Raw genomic sequence first — 14,793 nt, 5'->3', positions numbered from 1 at the left:
CCAGGGAGGTGGTAGTCACCATTCCTGGAGGTGTTCAAGAACAACTGGACGTGGTTTGCTCTTAGTGCCACAGTCCAGCTGACAAGGTGGTGGTTGGTCACAAGTTGGACTCAATGATCTTGGAGGCCTTTTTCAACTGAAATGATTCAGTGATTCTGTGATCAATAGCAAATAAACTGACTGAAAATTGGAAATAAAATTAGAGTCTTACAGGAAACATGGCAAGGTATGGAGAAATCTGATTTCCTTTCCTCTCTGTTCTCTAAACAAAAAATCAACCGTAGAAATGAGACATACTTCCAGGGAAAGGCTGTTTACAGTCAATGTAGGAACATTCCGGCAATGAAATCTGAGTAAGAGCACCAGGTTATTGAGGGCACTGGTGACACATAGGTGACAACCATGGTATTTTTAAAGTGCAGTGTACGTGCATCTTTCTTCTTATCTGGAAGGACTACACATCAGGGAATACTCATAGAATCATGCTGTATCCCATACTAAAAAAAAAATCCCTGAGGCATAGTGCAGGTAAAAGCCACATAAATTGACCTGCTTTAGTTAGCTCTTAAAAATTTAGAATTAAAAAACACCAATAAAAGGCAATGTCTCATATCCTAAGAACCATGAGACATCTTATAAAGAAATTGTCACCAGACACTCACAACTGAATGGGGTCATCAGAAGTCAATTTCTGTGAATTATTTTAAGGGTGAGAATACAGCTTGGTATATCTGTTAACAGCTTTTCATTTGAGTGCTTATGACCAGAAGAGTGGTAGTGGGGTAAGACAGGGATAGCACAGACTTACACACAAAAATATGCTCAAACACATAGAGGAAAGGAGAGATGGATCTGGAGAGTGGGTGATTCTAAAAGGAAAACAGCAGTGGCTCACATTACATAAGCAAACTGCATTGAACCGTTTTAATGAGATGTAAAACCAGCAGAGTAATGACTTCTGATCTTCACTGACAGGTTTATTTTTATCCAAGGCTGTTTAAAATTAAATGCATAAATAACCTGGAGAGAACACACCTCCCCTGCTCTCAGGTATGTTTTGAACACTGTGCTATAATTAGTTCCTCTTTTGCCAATTTCCTTTTTGGCTTTCCTTTTGCATAATGACAGCTTCAACAGAGGATAGAGCATCTTCTTCCCCGCACACAGGTTCAGTTTGTTGGTTATTGCAGCCTTTTGAAAACTGAGGATATGAATCTGAATGGTGTTACCATTCTTTTATCTCCTGTGACACTGACCCCTAAGCAGAAAGCAATCATTCAAAAGGTGACCACCATATTTTCTGTATTTCAGATCACAAGAACAATCCTGGAAAAAAGCATGCAAGTACTCACATGCAAGCTTTAAATCTGAGCAGAGTTACAACTACCTGGAGTCCTGACTCAGCAATTGCAGCACTGGGAAGGGACAGAATTTCATACTCTTTCCCAGGGTTAATATGTCCTACTGCTAGCTCTGGGCTGCTCACCTCCCAGAATAACTTGGTTTTCAGCACATCAGTTTGAAATGGTTCAACTCATCCTGTATGTAGTAAAACATTCTGTTGCCTTTAGCCCTGGATGAGATTTTAGGATCTATTTTGAATGAAGGCAAATGATAAGGCTTACTATAGAGGTAAATGTGTGCATTTCAATGGGCTTTGATACACGTGAGAGACTAGAATATCTAATTATTACCTATTAGCTGGTTTTGCTCTCTCCTCTGAAAAGGAGGATAGTGTACCATACCACATTTATTTTAGAAACTGATGTTGTATTTTATACCAAAAAAGGGAAAGTATTACATAATCCCATACAAAACTAAATCTATCAAAATTAAGAACTTTATCTTCAACAATAATTAACATTTGTACAGGCAGCAAGAAATGAAACTTTCCCAAGCTAGTTATAGAGTAGTTACACTTGAATTATTAAGATTCTAAATAAAAAAGAGTGATTCTGTATCACTTAATTTCAACTGGATGTACAGCTAGTAAGTTTTGTAGCTTTGTAAGCATCTGACTTATTTGGAAGTCATACTATGAAAAGATGTGCTTTTGGATTGCACCTTTTTTCCAGTCATTAACTATCTTCATTCATTTGCGTAATTACATGAGAAAATATTAGAAGATCAGTTTCAAAGGCATGCCCCATCAAAGCTGTGAACCAGTAGCCAAGCACAATTTTTCCAGGATGGCGCAATATTTGGCAGTGGTGCTTTGATTCCCTAATTGGGAACTGTAAAGGAACAACTGAAATACCAAGTTTCTACACTGGTATCAGTCAGAAAGAAAACCACTAAATTGGTGCTACATAAAACAAAGGCAAACCCCAACCCTCTACTCCATAATACAAACTAGGAAACAAAAAACTAAAGCTTGATTATGTTACTGATCATGATGCCTCTTTCCCACCCTGCAAAGAACCCACCCAAGCCCTTGCATGAACACTTACCTCTAGTGATAATCTAAGCTCCTTCCCTTTCAATATTCTTTGCTTATCCATTAGTAAAAACACCACAGTATTGTGTTTCTCCAGTGGCAAATGGCTGGCTAGTTGCCTACTACAAAACTTTTGAGCCATTGCTGTTCTCAGTCTGTATACACAGAAAGACAGAAGTTTAAACGTCTGAATGGTCTTTTCTCTAACATATTATCAAGAATGCATTTTGAGTCTAAAATTAAATTTTATCAATCTTCAGTGTTATGTAGAAGTAACACTTGTCTTTGTACAGAAAGATAGAAGAGGTAAGCTAAATTGTGTCCCCTGCTTACTTTGGCAAAGGATAACTCCGCCTCCTCCTGAAGTTTTTCTGATGATGGGTAATTTACTGTTGTCAATCGTAATCTGTGCAGAATTACCACACCTTACTGAAAAGTCCTCCTCCCTCATTGATCTAGCAAAGAAACAAGTTGTAAAGAAGAGCAGCTTGGACACCAGAGTCTTTTTCATAAAGGTGAAACAGAACAAAGTGTCACAACTCTCTCTCTTCACCATCATCATCTAAGAAGACTGCACAGCTGGGTACAGCTGTAGTCATGTAGGTACATTCTGTATCTACAACTGCTCTATCAGGATTTTAGCATGGAAAAAAACCTCAGTTCTGCATAGCCATAAAAGTACTATTTTCATCACTTACGAAAATTGGAACAGTAATAAACTACTACAATTTGAAGCTTTCTCTTAACAAGACTTAAGTAAAAAACCTGCTGTTGGTTACTACTGTATCCATAATTACAAGACCATTTGCAGGTTAGTCTAGAAAGGAGAAATAATTATAACATATATGGCAGCAGTCACTGAGATCACTGTTACTAATCTTAGCTCTTTTCAATCATTTCCTCTGGGTAATGCCCTTTGTAATAAGTACACTACTTCATACAAATCAAATGCAGCCCATCCTACAGCACAGCTATAGATTCTGAGTTACCTTGAGTTTTGTCCCATCTCACGCTGGAAGCACAGCAGAAAATGCTGTGAAGCAGCACATCCCTGAAAGAGCTTTACTGGTTCTGGTCCAAAACACTAACTGCCACATTTTTGCTTCCCCCACCACCTCAATTTGAATTTACCTTTCTCCACGTGGAGCTTTTTTTTTTTGTCTTGTGTCCTAATGATGTAAATCTGGGCATCCAACTTTGCTCTGCATTCCCACCACTTTCCACTTAATTTCATACACGTACAGCAAGCAAGACTTTTAATTTTTTTTAATTTACAGTATTGATTGCTCCAAGTTATGCCTTACTGTTGGTACACAGTAAATACATTCTTCTGAACAACTTAGTATGAAAAAAATGCAGTTAAAACATTAAAAACACTGCTTTACAATGTGCGAAACAGAACCTTCAGAAATGATAGCGGCTACAGCCAGGCACAGAGGAAGACTGCTTGGTTTTGTCTTTTAGTCTACCAGCACATTCATTCCTGCACTCCTTCATCTGAAACTGCCTGTAACAATGGATTCTAGGTGAATGTTTCTGCTGAACTAAGAAGATTAAATAACTCTCAGCTTGGCCGTTAGCACTCGAATTCCCAGAACAGGGTGTTTTTCTCTTACACTAGGAATGGCTGTTCTCAGAAGATTTACTGAGCAAAGGGCATCAATAACAGGTCAAATCTGGAGATTTTTCTGAAGGGGAGTTATATTCTATAGGTGCATGCAGCTGTCAACATCTGGATGAATTAGGTAACATGCTTCCCCTAGATAAAAGACAAGTGGCTGGGCACAACTGCCAGTTCACAAATAGTACTCAAATCAGAAGAAATGCATTTTTATCACAAGCTTTAGACAGATTAATACATATTGCAACATCTAACACTGATTAAATTTAGAAAAATATCATATTAGGATTGGGGTTTTTTTATAGCCTTTGTTGTTAATGTACCAGAAGATGTATGGTGGAAGATGCCAAAAAACCACCCTGCTTTTCAATGTTAAAGAGCTGAGCTGTCAAAGCTATTATGCTGCTGACAATTACTCATTTGATTATTTACATTTTTATTTTAAACAATGAAGAGGCAGGAAATGTTTATTTATTTTTTTTTAATTTTTACGATCCGGGATGGCTGAACCCAATTACATAGTCTTTGTTAAGTTAATGGCTGCCAAACAAGCGTGTACTCCAGTGACCCCCCCGTGAGATGGGCGAGACAGATTTTAAGGTTAGACACAGTACATGTAAAAATAGAAAGTTTAAAAACCAATCTCATCACTGACATTTCCATTGCCATCTCCTTTGTGAAATAAATAAGGCAGCAGATAACTTTTACTTTGCAGTGGCAACTTTGAGGTATGCTATTAAGTCTGCTCTCTCGCCCTTCTTCTTAATACCCGCAAAAATCATCTTTGTTCCAGGAATATACTTCTTTGGGTTTTCCAAGTACTCCATCAGAGTATCCTCACCCCAGGTGATACCTAAAAGAAGGTAAAAAAAAAAACAACAGTTAATGAATTCAAAATAGTAAACACTTATATTCTTGTCCACTGCTCAATTTTTGGCAGATTTATTTTAAAACTATCACCAAGAGCTGAGTATTTTTGTCCCCTAAGGGCAGCTTTAAGTTTACCTTTGTTCTTATTAGCATCCGTGTAAGAGAAACCCTCAGCTTGACCAGTCTTGCGTCCAAATAGGCCATTCAAATTGGGTCCAGTCTTATGCTTGCCTCCCTTTTCAACTGTGTGGCACTGGGAGCATTTCTGGACAAAGATCTTCTTGCCTTTCTCAACGTCTCCCATTGTCAGTACTAGACCAAGAACACACAGAGAGGTCAGTATCGCAACCTCAAGGTCACCGACTGAGTTGAAACTTTAAAAAGCGTCCCACTGGTTTACAAAACCCATATACACAGCACGTGAACCTGGCAATTCTCCAGCACCGCCTGTCCACAAACTACAGCTCGTGGGCTTGGAGGTTAGTATGGAATCATAAGACCACCCAAGAGGTATCAAGGTGATAAACACGCTGGAAGGGTAGGAAAATCCTACCCGCGGACAAACTAATTGCCTCCCAGCATTTAAAGGGTACGGCGACAATTTCTGAGGAACATATTTAACGTAACTCGTATGGCTGCAACAGTTGTTTCCTAGTCGTGACCGACCTCGTATAAAAGCACAGGACTCTCGGCAGGCTTTTCCTCTACAGCTGTAAAAGCGGGCCAGCCACGCACCCGGGCAGGGCCGGAGGGCAGAGGGCATCCGGCTGTCGCCATGACCCGGGATGACCCCAGGGGTCCCGCCGGCAGCCACGCGTTAGGAGGCGACAGCGCCCAAGGGCGCCCGCACCGCCCGGCTCCGGCTCTCCCCGTGCCCAGCCTGGCCTTGAGCCTCTCTCAGGCCCTCGCCCGCGGTGGGGCCGCCCAGCCCCACGGTGACCTTCCGCTGCACCCCGGCCTCCGCCTCAGGCCGCGGCCCCGGCAGGCGGGAACGGCGCTCAGGACGGCCGAGAGCAACACCCGCTGGCCCCATCCCCCTGCCAGCCGTCACCACCCCGCAGGGCCCAGCCGCCCACCCACACCTGCCTACCCCGCTGGACCCTCAGATACAGCGACCACTCTCCGACACCACCCGCTCCGTCTGCGCCCAAGGACACGCTGTACTCCGCCCTATGTAACCCGGCACCGCCGCAACCAACCCCTGCCGGCGCCCGCGGCCCGCCTCTCCGCGTGACAACCAATCAAGTGCCGGCTTTTGGAGTTCTGATTGGTTGCAATCAGCAGACGTCACGCCGCCGGAGGATAGTGGGGTAGGTTGCGACTGGCGGGCCCCCGGACTTCCTTCCTTCCTTCCCCTCTGCCCTCTAGCCCGGCGGAGTGACGTCATACGTCACTCTGGTGCGGAGGGGGCGCGCAGCGGCGGGGCGCGGGGATTGCGGGCGCATGCGCACAACGCAAGTGGCGGCAAGGGTCGTGCGGCGCCCGCAGCACGTGGCCGAGGCGGTGGGCGGGGCTTGGGCAGTGATGCAAAAGACACGCCCGCCCCGCGCTCTGTGGCGGGGGTGGCGTGTGGCGATGGGGCGGTGAGGGTGGGAGCAAAGGGCGCCGTCACGGAATTACAGCGTCAGTGAGGGCGAGAAACACCTCCGGTCGCCGAGTGCATTTTCTGGCACTCAGTGTCATGTCCAGTCTTAAACATTTCTAAGGGCAGCGACTCCACCATCTCTCTCCGCAGCTCATTCTAATGTCTAATCACTCTTCCTGTGAAGAAATTCTTCCTGATGTCCAACCTGAACCTCCCCTGGGGCAGCCTAAGGCTGTGTCCTCTCCTCCCGTCACTGGTTGGCCGGGAGAAGAGGCCGACCCTCATTAGGATACAGCCTTCTTTCAGGCATTTGTAGCGAGTGATAAGGTCTCCCCTGAGCCTCCTTTTCTCTGGGCTAAACCTGCCCAGCTCCTTTAGCTTTTCCTCCTCACAGGGCATCTGCTCCAGACCCTTCATCAGCTTGTCCATGACTTTTAAAAGCTTCTCCAAAGGAACCAAGGGACTAATGATGTAGAAATGTTGCAGTAACCAAAATGAGGCAAAATCCCCCTTGAGAACGCGGCCAGGGCCGCCTGCCAGTGTGGCCCCACAAAGGGCTGTAGGGCAGCAGGTGTGCAGCTGGATCCTCCGTGTGTGTGGGATGCCAAAGTCACACTGCTCTGACAAAGATGAGCAAGTTATGGAAGGGACTGCCACATGAAGGGCTGGAAGTGTCCCAAACACCGGCCCAGCAGTGTGGTAGTGCTCAAAGAGCACATGTCAATATTCACACATTGTGGCCTTCTAAGCAGAATTTAAATGGTGAATTCCAGGCATGACTGCCATCTTACTCTCCTTGGCAAGGAGAAGCAAGAGCTGTTGGGAAAGTCCAGTGTAATAATGTCCAGTGTTCACAAGACATTGGACTGTTTGCTTTAACTATGGACTTTAAAATTGTCAGAATTTTCCACTGTCTGGCATTTGAAAAACATTTTTTTCCTGTGTGTGCTTTTATGCTGTGCTGGAACTGGTGTAGGTGTGCCTCTGTAACTGCCCATGGAGCAGGGCTCATGTGAAGTGTCAACATGAAGCAGAAAAGAGTGAAGACTGTAAAAATATATCAAGGGTTCCTCTGATGGCAGAATTTTGCAGGTAATTCACAAGACCATTCAGAAATCATCACTCCCTAGTTCAGACAGTGCATTGCCTTCATGACAGTGAAGACACACGAGTGACAGCTCATGGTGTCTGGAGTACAAGACACGGGTTTTGTGCATTTTCTAACACTTCATCACAAGGTATATAGAAAATATGCATTCTTAAACTTTTAACTTTTATGCTGTGATTTTATTGACAGTTCACTGGCCACAGTAAACCTGTTTTTGCTAATAATATACAGATAAATTCACCTGCTTCATTAAGAGTGAGGAAATATGTGCAATGAAACCATCCTAAGTCAGCATCTTGGATTCTGCTGTTGTTGCCCAACTCAAATCTGATATCATGTCAGACTCCCATAATTATGAGGTTGACTGGAAAAGTATTATTATACAGACAAAAGGCATCCTCTGTTTCTTTTATTTGCCATTTGGTTTTAAACCTTCATGGTGCCATTTGCTCTCATTTTTAGACTTTTTATCATGATTGTAAGGACTGAGTTTCATTTAGTAAGGCTTCTGTGTCTTGGATGATTTGAAGGGCCAGATGTAACTTAATATCACAAGACTCATGATAAAACCATGGGTCTTTCCTGTCTTTAAAGAAGGAGGGGGGTGAAAGCACCTTTAAAGCTGCTCTAAGAAATTGCATCAGTGTAAATTCTTAACCCTCTTCAAGCCCTTGTTGTGGACTGATGCCTGCTGACATCTGTTCAGAGGTTCTCCCTTTCTTCACAGAACGCAAACTTCAGGCATCTGTAGCTGTCTTAATTTCTGTTGCATTTTGCCTTTTAAATACGTACGCTCCATTATGAGAATTGCACGTTGTGTTAACTCTACTGATGCATGTGGAGGGACATTGTGGCAATGTTTTTTTCAGGGTCTTTTCCAAGAAACTGTTTTTGAAAACTGCAGCTTGATTCAAGACAACTGGATTGCTTTTTATTGAACTTCTGAAGTAAGGAAATGCTCTCAGGGAAAATACTCAACCTTTGAGCTTTCCAGTGCTAAATATTAGTATACTAAAATCAGTCTATAAAATGAACTGTTACCTTATCAGCCCTAGACCTCACCATGTAGATGTCTCCAATGTGACTGGCTGCCAGAAGTCATGATGTCATACCCTTTCCTGAAGGTATAAATTATACAGAGTATTAGTGGGTTTCCATACTGTATCATTAGGGGAAGCAGAGGTTCTAACTCATAAAACAATATAGTCGTTTAGAGGATGTGTTTTCACAAGTAAAAAGAAATGGAGAAATCTTCGAATCTCCTCGAGAATCTCCTCGAATGGAGAGGATTTCTTGTATCTGTTTGAGTTTGTTTAGGCATTACTAAGGGTGGATCTGGAGCGACACTGTGGTAAGAATTGACCTGTAAGTACACTAGAAGGTGCGGGAAAAGATGTTGTTCAAGGTGCCCAGTGTTTATTTATTGAAATGTTCTGTGATAGGACAGACTAATAATGAAATTTTTTGCCTTCTCTGCTAAATGTGGCACCTGCAACATGTATGTGAAATCCTACATATGGCTTCCTGAGTAGGGCAGAGTGTGGTGTGGGTCTTCCAGAGGCAACACTGAAGACAAAGGCAGGACTTTTCTGGCTTTGTGGGTTTGAATTGCTGGGGTAAACTAAAATGACTCAGGGTGCAATTTCAGTGCTCTGTACTTTATTCTGCATGCATTAACGTTCATTAGACTATTTGCCTTGGTGTGGTTTGCCTAGAAGGCTCATATTTTAGTCTTTCAGTTATTCACTGTGGTTACACCTGGAATACCTTTTCCTTTTAATTAGCTTAGGCCTCTACACACTGGAACTACAATTATTTTGCAATCAGAGTTCTGTGTGTAAATCTATGTAATTCTGTCCCATAGGAAGGAAAAATAAAGCAAATGTGTCAAGTCCAATAGTAAACAAAACATGTCCAAAGAGGCATACAGATCTCTTTAAGAGGGACACTGCAAATAAAAGAAAAAAGGTAGCCTTGCATTATGGACCTAGACTGTAACTCAGAAGAATATGTGAGGTTTTTTTCTTAACTCTGTTCTAAACTTCTGGTTTGGTCTTTGACAAATAACTTAGAACCCATTTCTTGTGGAAATCATCCCTTCATCCCTGAGCAGCTTGAGTACCTTAGCCTGTTTTCATCCTCTTACCATGTGGAAGTGGGACAACCCTGAGCTGATGCTGGTTACCTGCAAACTGCGCCAGCACAGGGGAATCTGTGATTTCCTCTGGAGTCATTGTGGTGTGAGCTGGTTTTAAGAAACAGTTGGAGTTATGATCTGAGTGATAAATCTTACCTCATCACAATGCAGTACTGAATAATTTGCACCGTTATGATTTCTGAATTGTACTGAAGCTGTTCAGAAAACCTGCTCTCTTTGGAATTTGGAATTGTTTGGGAGAAAGGTGTATCCCTTCCTGGGTTTTTCAAAGCCCAGTTTATAAAGATGAAAGAGTTCTGGGCTGGGCTTGAGAAGTTTTTTATGCCAGTATCCTTCAGAAGGGAATATCACACAGTGGCAAACGTATGGGTTTAGGGTTACTTTTCAACATTTTTATGATACAAGTCCTGTCATTTGAAATATACTGCTGACCTCATGTTTATTATGTCTTTTACAGGCTCTTCTGGAGGAAGACAGATGCCTGTTCACCCAAACAGGTGGGGAACAAAGTTGAAAAGCATTAGAGATTGAAATGGGAATAAAAATGCCTGATGAATGGTGTGCCTCTAATCTTTACCGCTTGTTGTGTTTTATACAGTGTAAGACAGAGAAGCCAGTTTTGCTACTGCTTTGAACAGTTGCAAGGGCAGCCTCTGAGATGCTGCAGTTCCTAAAGGTGGCTGTGTTCCTTCTTAAGACAAAGCTAAATATTGACCTAGCTCTATTTTTGTGTGATATTTTACCAAACAGCTCCCGGTTTTATTTTAAGGACTGCTTTTAGTAATCTCTTGTGGCAGTATATTTATTCTTTGTGCAGTTGTCTCTGACAATATTGTGGGGTTTTTTTTAATGACAAGTATTACATTGACTTGAGTATCTGGATTGCACTCAATGCTTAATTGCCATTATTGAAAAGGAAGAAACTAGTGCCACATTTAAAAGAACTGCTGCTGTATTGTCCCATTCCTATGTTATAAAGGCAAATTATTTGGGAGTGGGACATAAAAATGTTTTCCACAGCCAGTGTATAGAGTGTCAGTTGAAGGATTTGATCTTAGCAGAGGAAGGCAGAACTTGGAATTCTTTCCATATCTGCTGTTCCTGTGTTTCTGGAGAGTGAGTTTTGTGAAACTGTGAAAGCATCTACTTGGCACTAAGGGACATAAGAATGTTTCTTAAGTGCCGGGTAATGAGAATTGCCTGGCCGGGATGTTGTAGGTTCCGCTTAGGCTCAGGGTGAGGCAATGCTGCTCAGCATTGCAGTGAGCTGTAAAAAAATTACAGGAGGCACAGGTGGAGACAACAGCCAATCCAGCCAGAGCACAAAGCAGAGTGGGCAGCTGGGAGATTGCCAAGCTTTCCTAGCTGAATCAATTGCACAACCATTATAATGACATGGATTATTGAGCGATAAATTTACTGATGAGTTTAACAGGTGTGAAAATGTACTTTGACCATTCTTTGATGCCATGGTTTTATGGCTCAGGCATGAAAATTTATTCAGCAGCCACTTATTGTATGATAAAGTGTCCCCAGAACTGGAGTGGGTAGAAGTCTCTGTAATCCACCTGGCCTCTGGAGAGCTGGGTAGATAAGAAGTTCCAGGGCTCAGAGTCACTCTTTGTCAACTTAAAACAAACACATACCTCAAACTGAGAACATTGACTCAATGCCTGCCTTCCCTGTGTGGAGATGTGGGGTTGCCCTGCTCAAGCATTTGTCCCAGTAGCTGCCTGCAGACTCATAGATGCCTTGGTATTGGTGGGGTCACAGAGAAGTAACCCTGGACCTCAGAATAAGATGTGTGGGATACAAATTCTCTGTAATCAGCTGATGGTTTGAGACAAGTAATGCAACAGAGGCATCTTGTTTGGATGAGTACAGAGGAGTAGTGAGTACAAAACGTAAGTTTTATAGTTGGAGTACTTTGCACTGAAGTATGGAATAGCAAGAAAGGACTGAATGCAAGACTTGTCCTAGGATGGGACTGCATCAGCTTCAGTTTTACTCTCAGAAAAATCATTCTGAATCCTTTTAATCCAGTTCCCATGGTGAAAGTAGGTTAAAAAGAGAGGTGATTCAAGATAGTTATTAAAAAACAAACAAACAAACAAACAACCCCCCCAAACCAAAACAAACAAACCCCCCCCCAACCAACCAACCAACCAACCAAACAAACAAACAAACAACCCCCAACTTTTTTAGTTCGAGGACAAAGTTAATGAAGTTAACCAAGAAGGTGATTCACATTTGAAAGTTTCAGGACCTGGAAATTTTCCAGAAGTTCAGCTTTTCTTAAAGACATAACTGTGTTTCTTTTGGAAAAGAACTTCAAAATTAATTTTAGGGATTCAAGAACTGAAAGGCAAATGAAGGGATATTCTTTTATCAAGTCCATTATGTTTTTAACTTTAGAGCTAGTCTCATGCTATTGTGGAGTCTGCCACAGTTTACTGGAAAGCTTAAAATAATAGAAGTATGATAAATGTCCTTGAACATTGTCTGAAAGTCTGATTGCATCTGACAAAAAACATGCTACAATAACTAATTTCTACTGGCCTCAATTTCAACTTTTGGATGGCAAGTAGTTAGTCAAAACCACCCCATTTTCAATTTTTTTTTTTTTTTTTTGAAGTGAATCAAACAGTTGGAAGAATTTCTGGAATATCCTATTTGGAGCAGATGACAGTTACATTGATAACACATTTGCTTTGTGTATCTGCGGGAACCAAGGATTACTGTCCTCTCACTTACATGATCAGTTGGGATGTTGTCTTCTGAATAATCCAAGCTGTAGAGTGAGAATGCAACAGCCTAAATTCAGATATTGTGAAATTAGTCTCCAAAGCATCAACTTAGCCCCAAGAAAATCTTAAAATTAAGAGTCCTTTTGTAAGGAGATTTGTATGGTTAGGTGTCTTAATGTAATGATGATGTGCTAATCTAATGTAATCTACTAAAGCCTATGCATTTCTTTTGTCTAAGGCATAGGCCGGACAGGAGGACTTTGCATGAAATATGAGCACCAATATAGTCCCAAGAGTTACATGAGAGCCTTAAAAATAAAAACTTTGCTTACCTTAGAATTTTCAAAAGGGAAACCTTTTATAAAATAAATAGAGATAAGGCCATAAACTGGCAAATTTCTCTCCACTCTCCCACAGAAATGAAACTAGTGTGCTTTGGCAGGTTAAATTCTTGCAAGTGTAAACCCAGTTCTCTGCAGAGCTACGAGGCCTCTGTGTACAGCAGCAGGAGGAGCTGTTGAATGTGAAGCCTGACCAAGTCCTGAGACAACACATTCATGGATTGTCTTCTTCATACTCTTCTTCATTGAGAGGAAGTCCCTCCTGCAGATGGTAGAACACATGGGGTGCTTCTGTCAGTGGAGAGGTGGGTTTCCTCCATGTGAGGACCTTATGTTTGTTTTGCTGCCTGTTGTGTCATGTTTTTATGAGTTTGGTCACCAAGTAATCACCTGGCTGGTAGTTTTAGAATCAGATTTTATTAGCCCAGCTTCATTGCTTCTTTTTACATCTGACTTCAGGTATGCGTCAAGTGTTCTATCAGAGCAGATTAGGGGTTTAGTCCTGTTTCTGACAATGATGAATGCTGGATGTTTTGAAGACACAAAAAACTACCCAGGATGAGTTTATAATCCTAAGGCATGAAATTTCCGAGCTCTGAGTACGTTTAATCCAAATTGCTCGTGTGGAAGATGTTTTTCTTATGCTGTTAGGACATCTCTAAGGCTTTAAAAAATTGTGTCAATCTTTTTGTCTTCATCATATCCCCAGGCTTTTTTGGTTTTTGCTACTTCAGAAGTGTGTTGTACAAAACTAAATGCAAGAAGTCCAAATAACATAATATTCTGTCTTTTCTTCTGTCCTGAGTTCTGCTGTACTAGAAGCAGAGCAAAAGGCAGGGGTCTTCATTTATTTAAAAATAATTCCTCCAGAAGGTAACAATCATCTAAATACTCATTTAGATGCTGAGTTGTCTTCAGCAGTTCTTTGCAGTAAGTTTCTTCATACATCACTTTTGAATTTCATCTGTTATTATGCTGCTTGATTATTTTTGTACTAAATTCTCTAGATTCTCCTGTACACTTCTTGTGTCCTAATAAAAGCATAAACCACCTCTGTTTTAACAACTAAAAGTCTCATTGTTTCTGAAATGTGTAAAGGTGGGATAGAAAGTAAGTATCCTCTCCTAATGGAAAATAAGGTCTCTGACTCCCATAATGTAATTTTAGTTATATCCTTTTGGTAGCCTTGCAGCCCTTTGTACTCTGAATACTTGCACAGAAAATAGTGTGCTGCTGGGGCACTGTGTCCTGACTGACCTCCTGAAGATCTTACACATGAATGAAGTCACAGGAGATTTGTGCCATGATTCTTTGCTAGTATCTCTTTTTTTGTAAGGGAAAGTTCAGTGGATAAGGACTAGCTGGAAGCAAGGTTCTGTTTGAGCCATGTATTCAGGGTATGATACTGCCAGTCTCCTGAACTCTGATGATTTTCTTGAAGGGAGAGGGGAATATATGTGGTTCCTTTATGGGACAGCTTAGAAGAATACAATGAAAAAAAATTTTCAATGAAAAACACAATGGTATTTTGCTCCCTCTTCAGGTTCTCTCTAGGAAACAAGTGAATAATCCCTCATTTAATTAAGAGTTTAAAAAAACGTCTGATGTGATGAACGTCTGTGTGCTGTTTCTGCTTCTCTAATCCCCACTTGGCTGCAGCTTCTTAAGATATACATTGAACCAATATGAGCTGTTCCTTAAAAAGCTGTTCCATATTATGTTCCTGTAATCTGTGTAGCACCATCATAAATCTGTCTGCGCACAGAAAATAGCAATTTAAGTGTATTCTTTACATTCTAAGATAGTTTAAAATAGCAATTTAAGTATATTCTTTACATTCTGAGATAGCTTTCCACAAAAGTTTCCTTTGTTGCTTCCTTATTTTCAAAAATCTTTACAAAAATTATTCAAGATATTTAAATATAT

At 41.5% G+C, this 14,793-nt stretch overlaps 1 protein-coding gene across 3 annotated transcripts; it reads right to left on the bottom strand.

Annotated features, from left to right (window-relative positions):
* Positions 1 to 3,688: 3,688 nt before the first annotated feature.
* On the bottom strand, positions 3,689 to 6,142 carry CYCS (cytochrome c, somatic). Of its 3 annotated transcripts, none has more exons than XM_066195578.1 (3): positions 6,039 to 6,142; positions 5,064 to 5,240; positions 3,689 to 4,911 (listed from the first exon to the last, which is right to left on the bottom strand). In XM_066195578.1, exons 2-3 carry the CDS (start codon positions 5,230 to 5,232, stop codon positions 4,763 to 4,765), a joined length of 318 nt encoding a protein of 105 aa, XP_066051675.1. In that variant the 5' UTR covers positions 5,233 to 5,240; positions 6,039 to 6,142; the 3' UTR covers positions 3,689 to 4,762. The 3 variants fall into 3 exon arrangements, with proteins under 3 accessions (XP_066051675.1, XP_066051668.1, XP_066051659.1); XM_066195571.1 differs by having other exon boundaries at positions 6,011 to 6,131; XM_066195562.1 differs by having other exon boundaries at positions 6,019 to 6,128.
* Positions 6,143 to 14,793: the final 8,651 nt, after the last annotated feature.

Source organism: Chamaea fasciata, unplaced genomic scaffold, assembly GCF_029207755.1.
Source record: "Chamaea fasciata isolate MVZ Bird 193981 ecotype frontalis unplaced genomic scaffold, bChaFas1.0.hap1 SCAF_1, whole genome shotgun sequence".
NCBI classification, from domain to species: Eukaryota; Metazoa; Chordata; class Aves; order Passeriformes; family Sylviidae; genus Chamaea; species Chamaea fasciata.
Note: the sequence above shows the minus strand (reverse complement) of the source record. Positions and strands in the feature narration are given on the sequence as shown.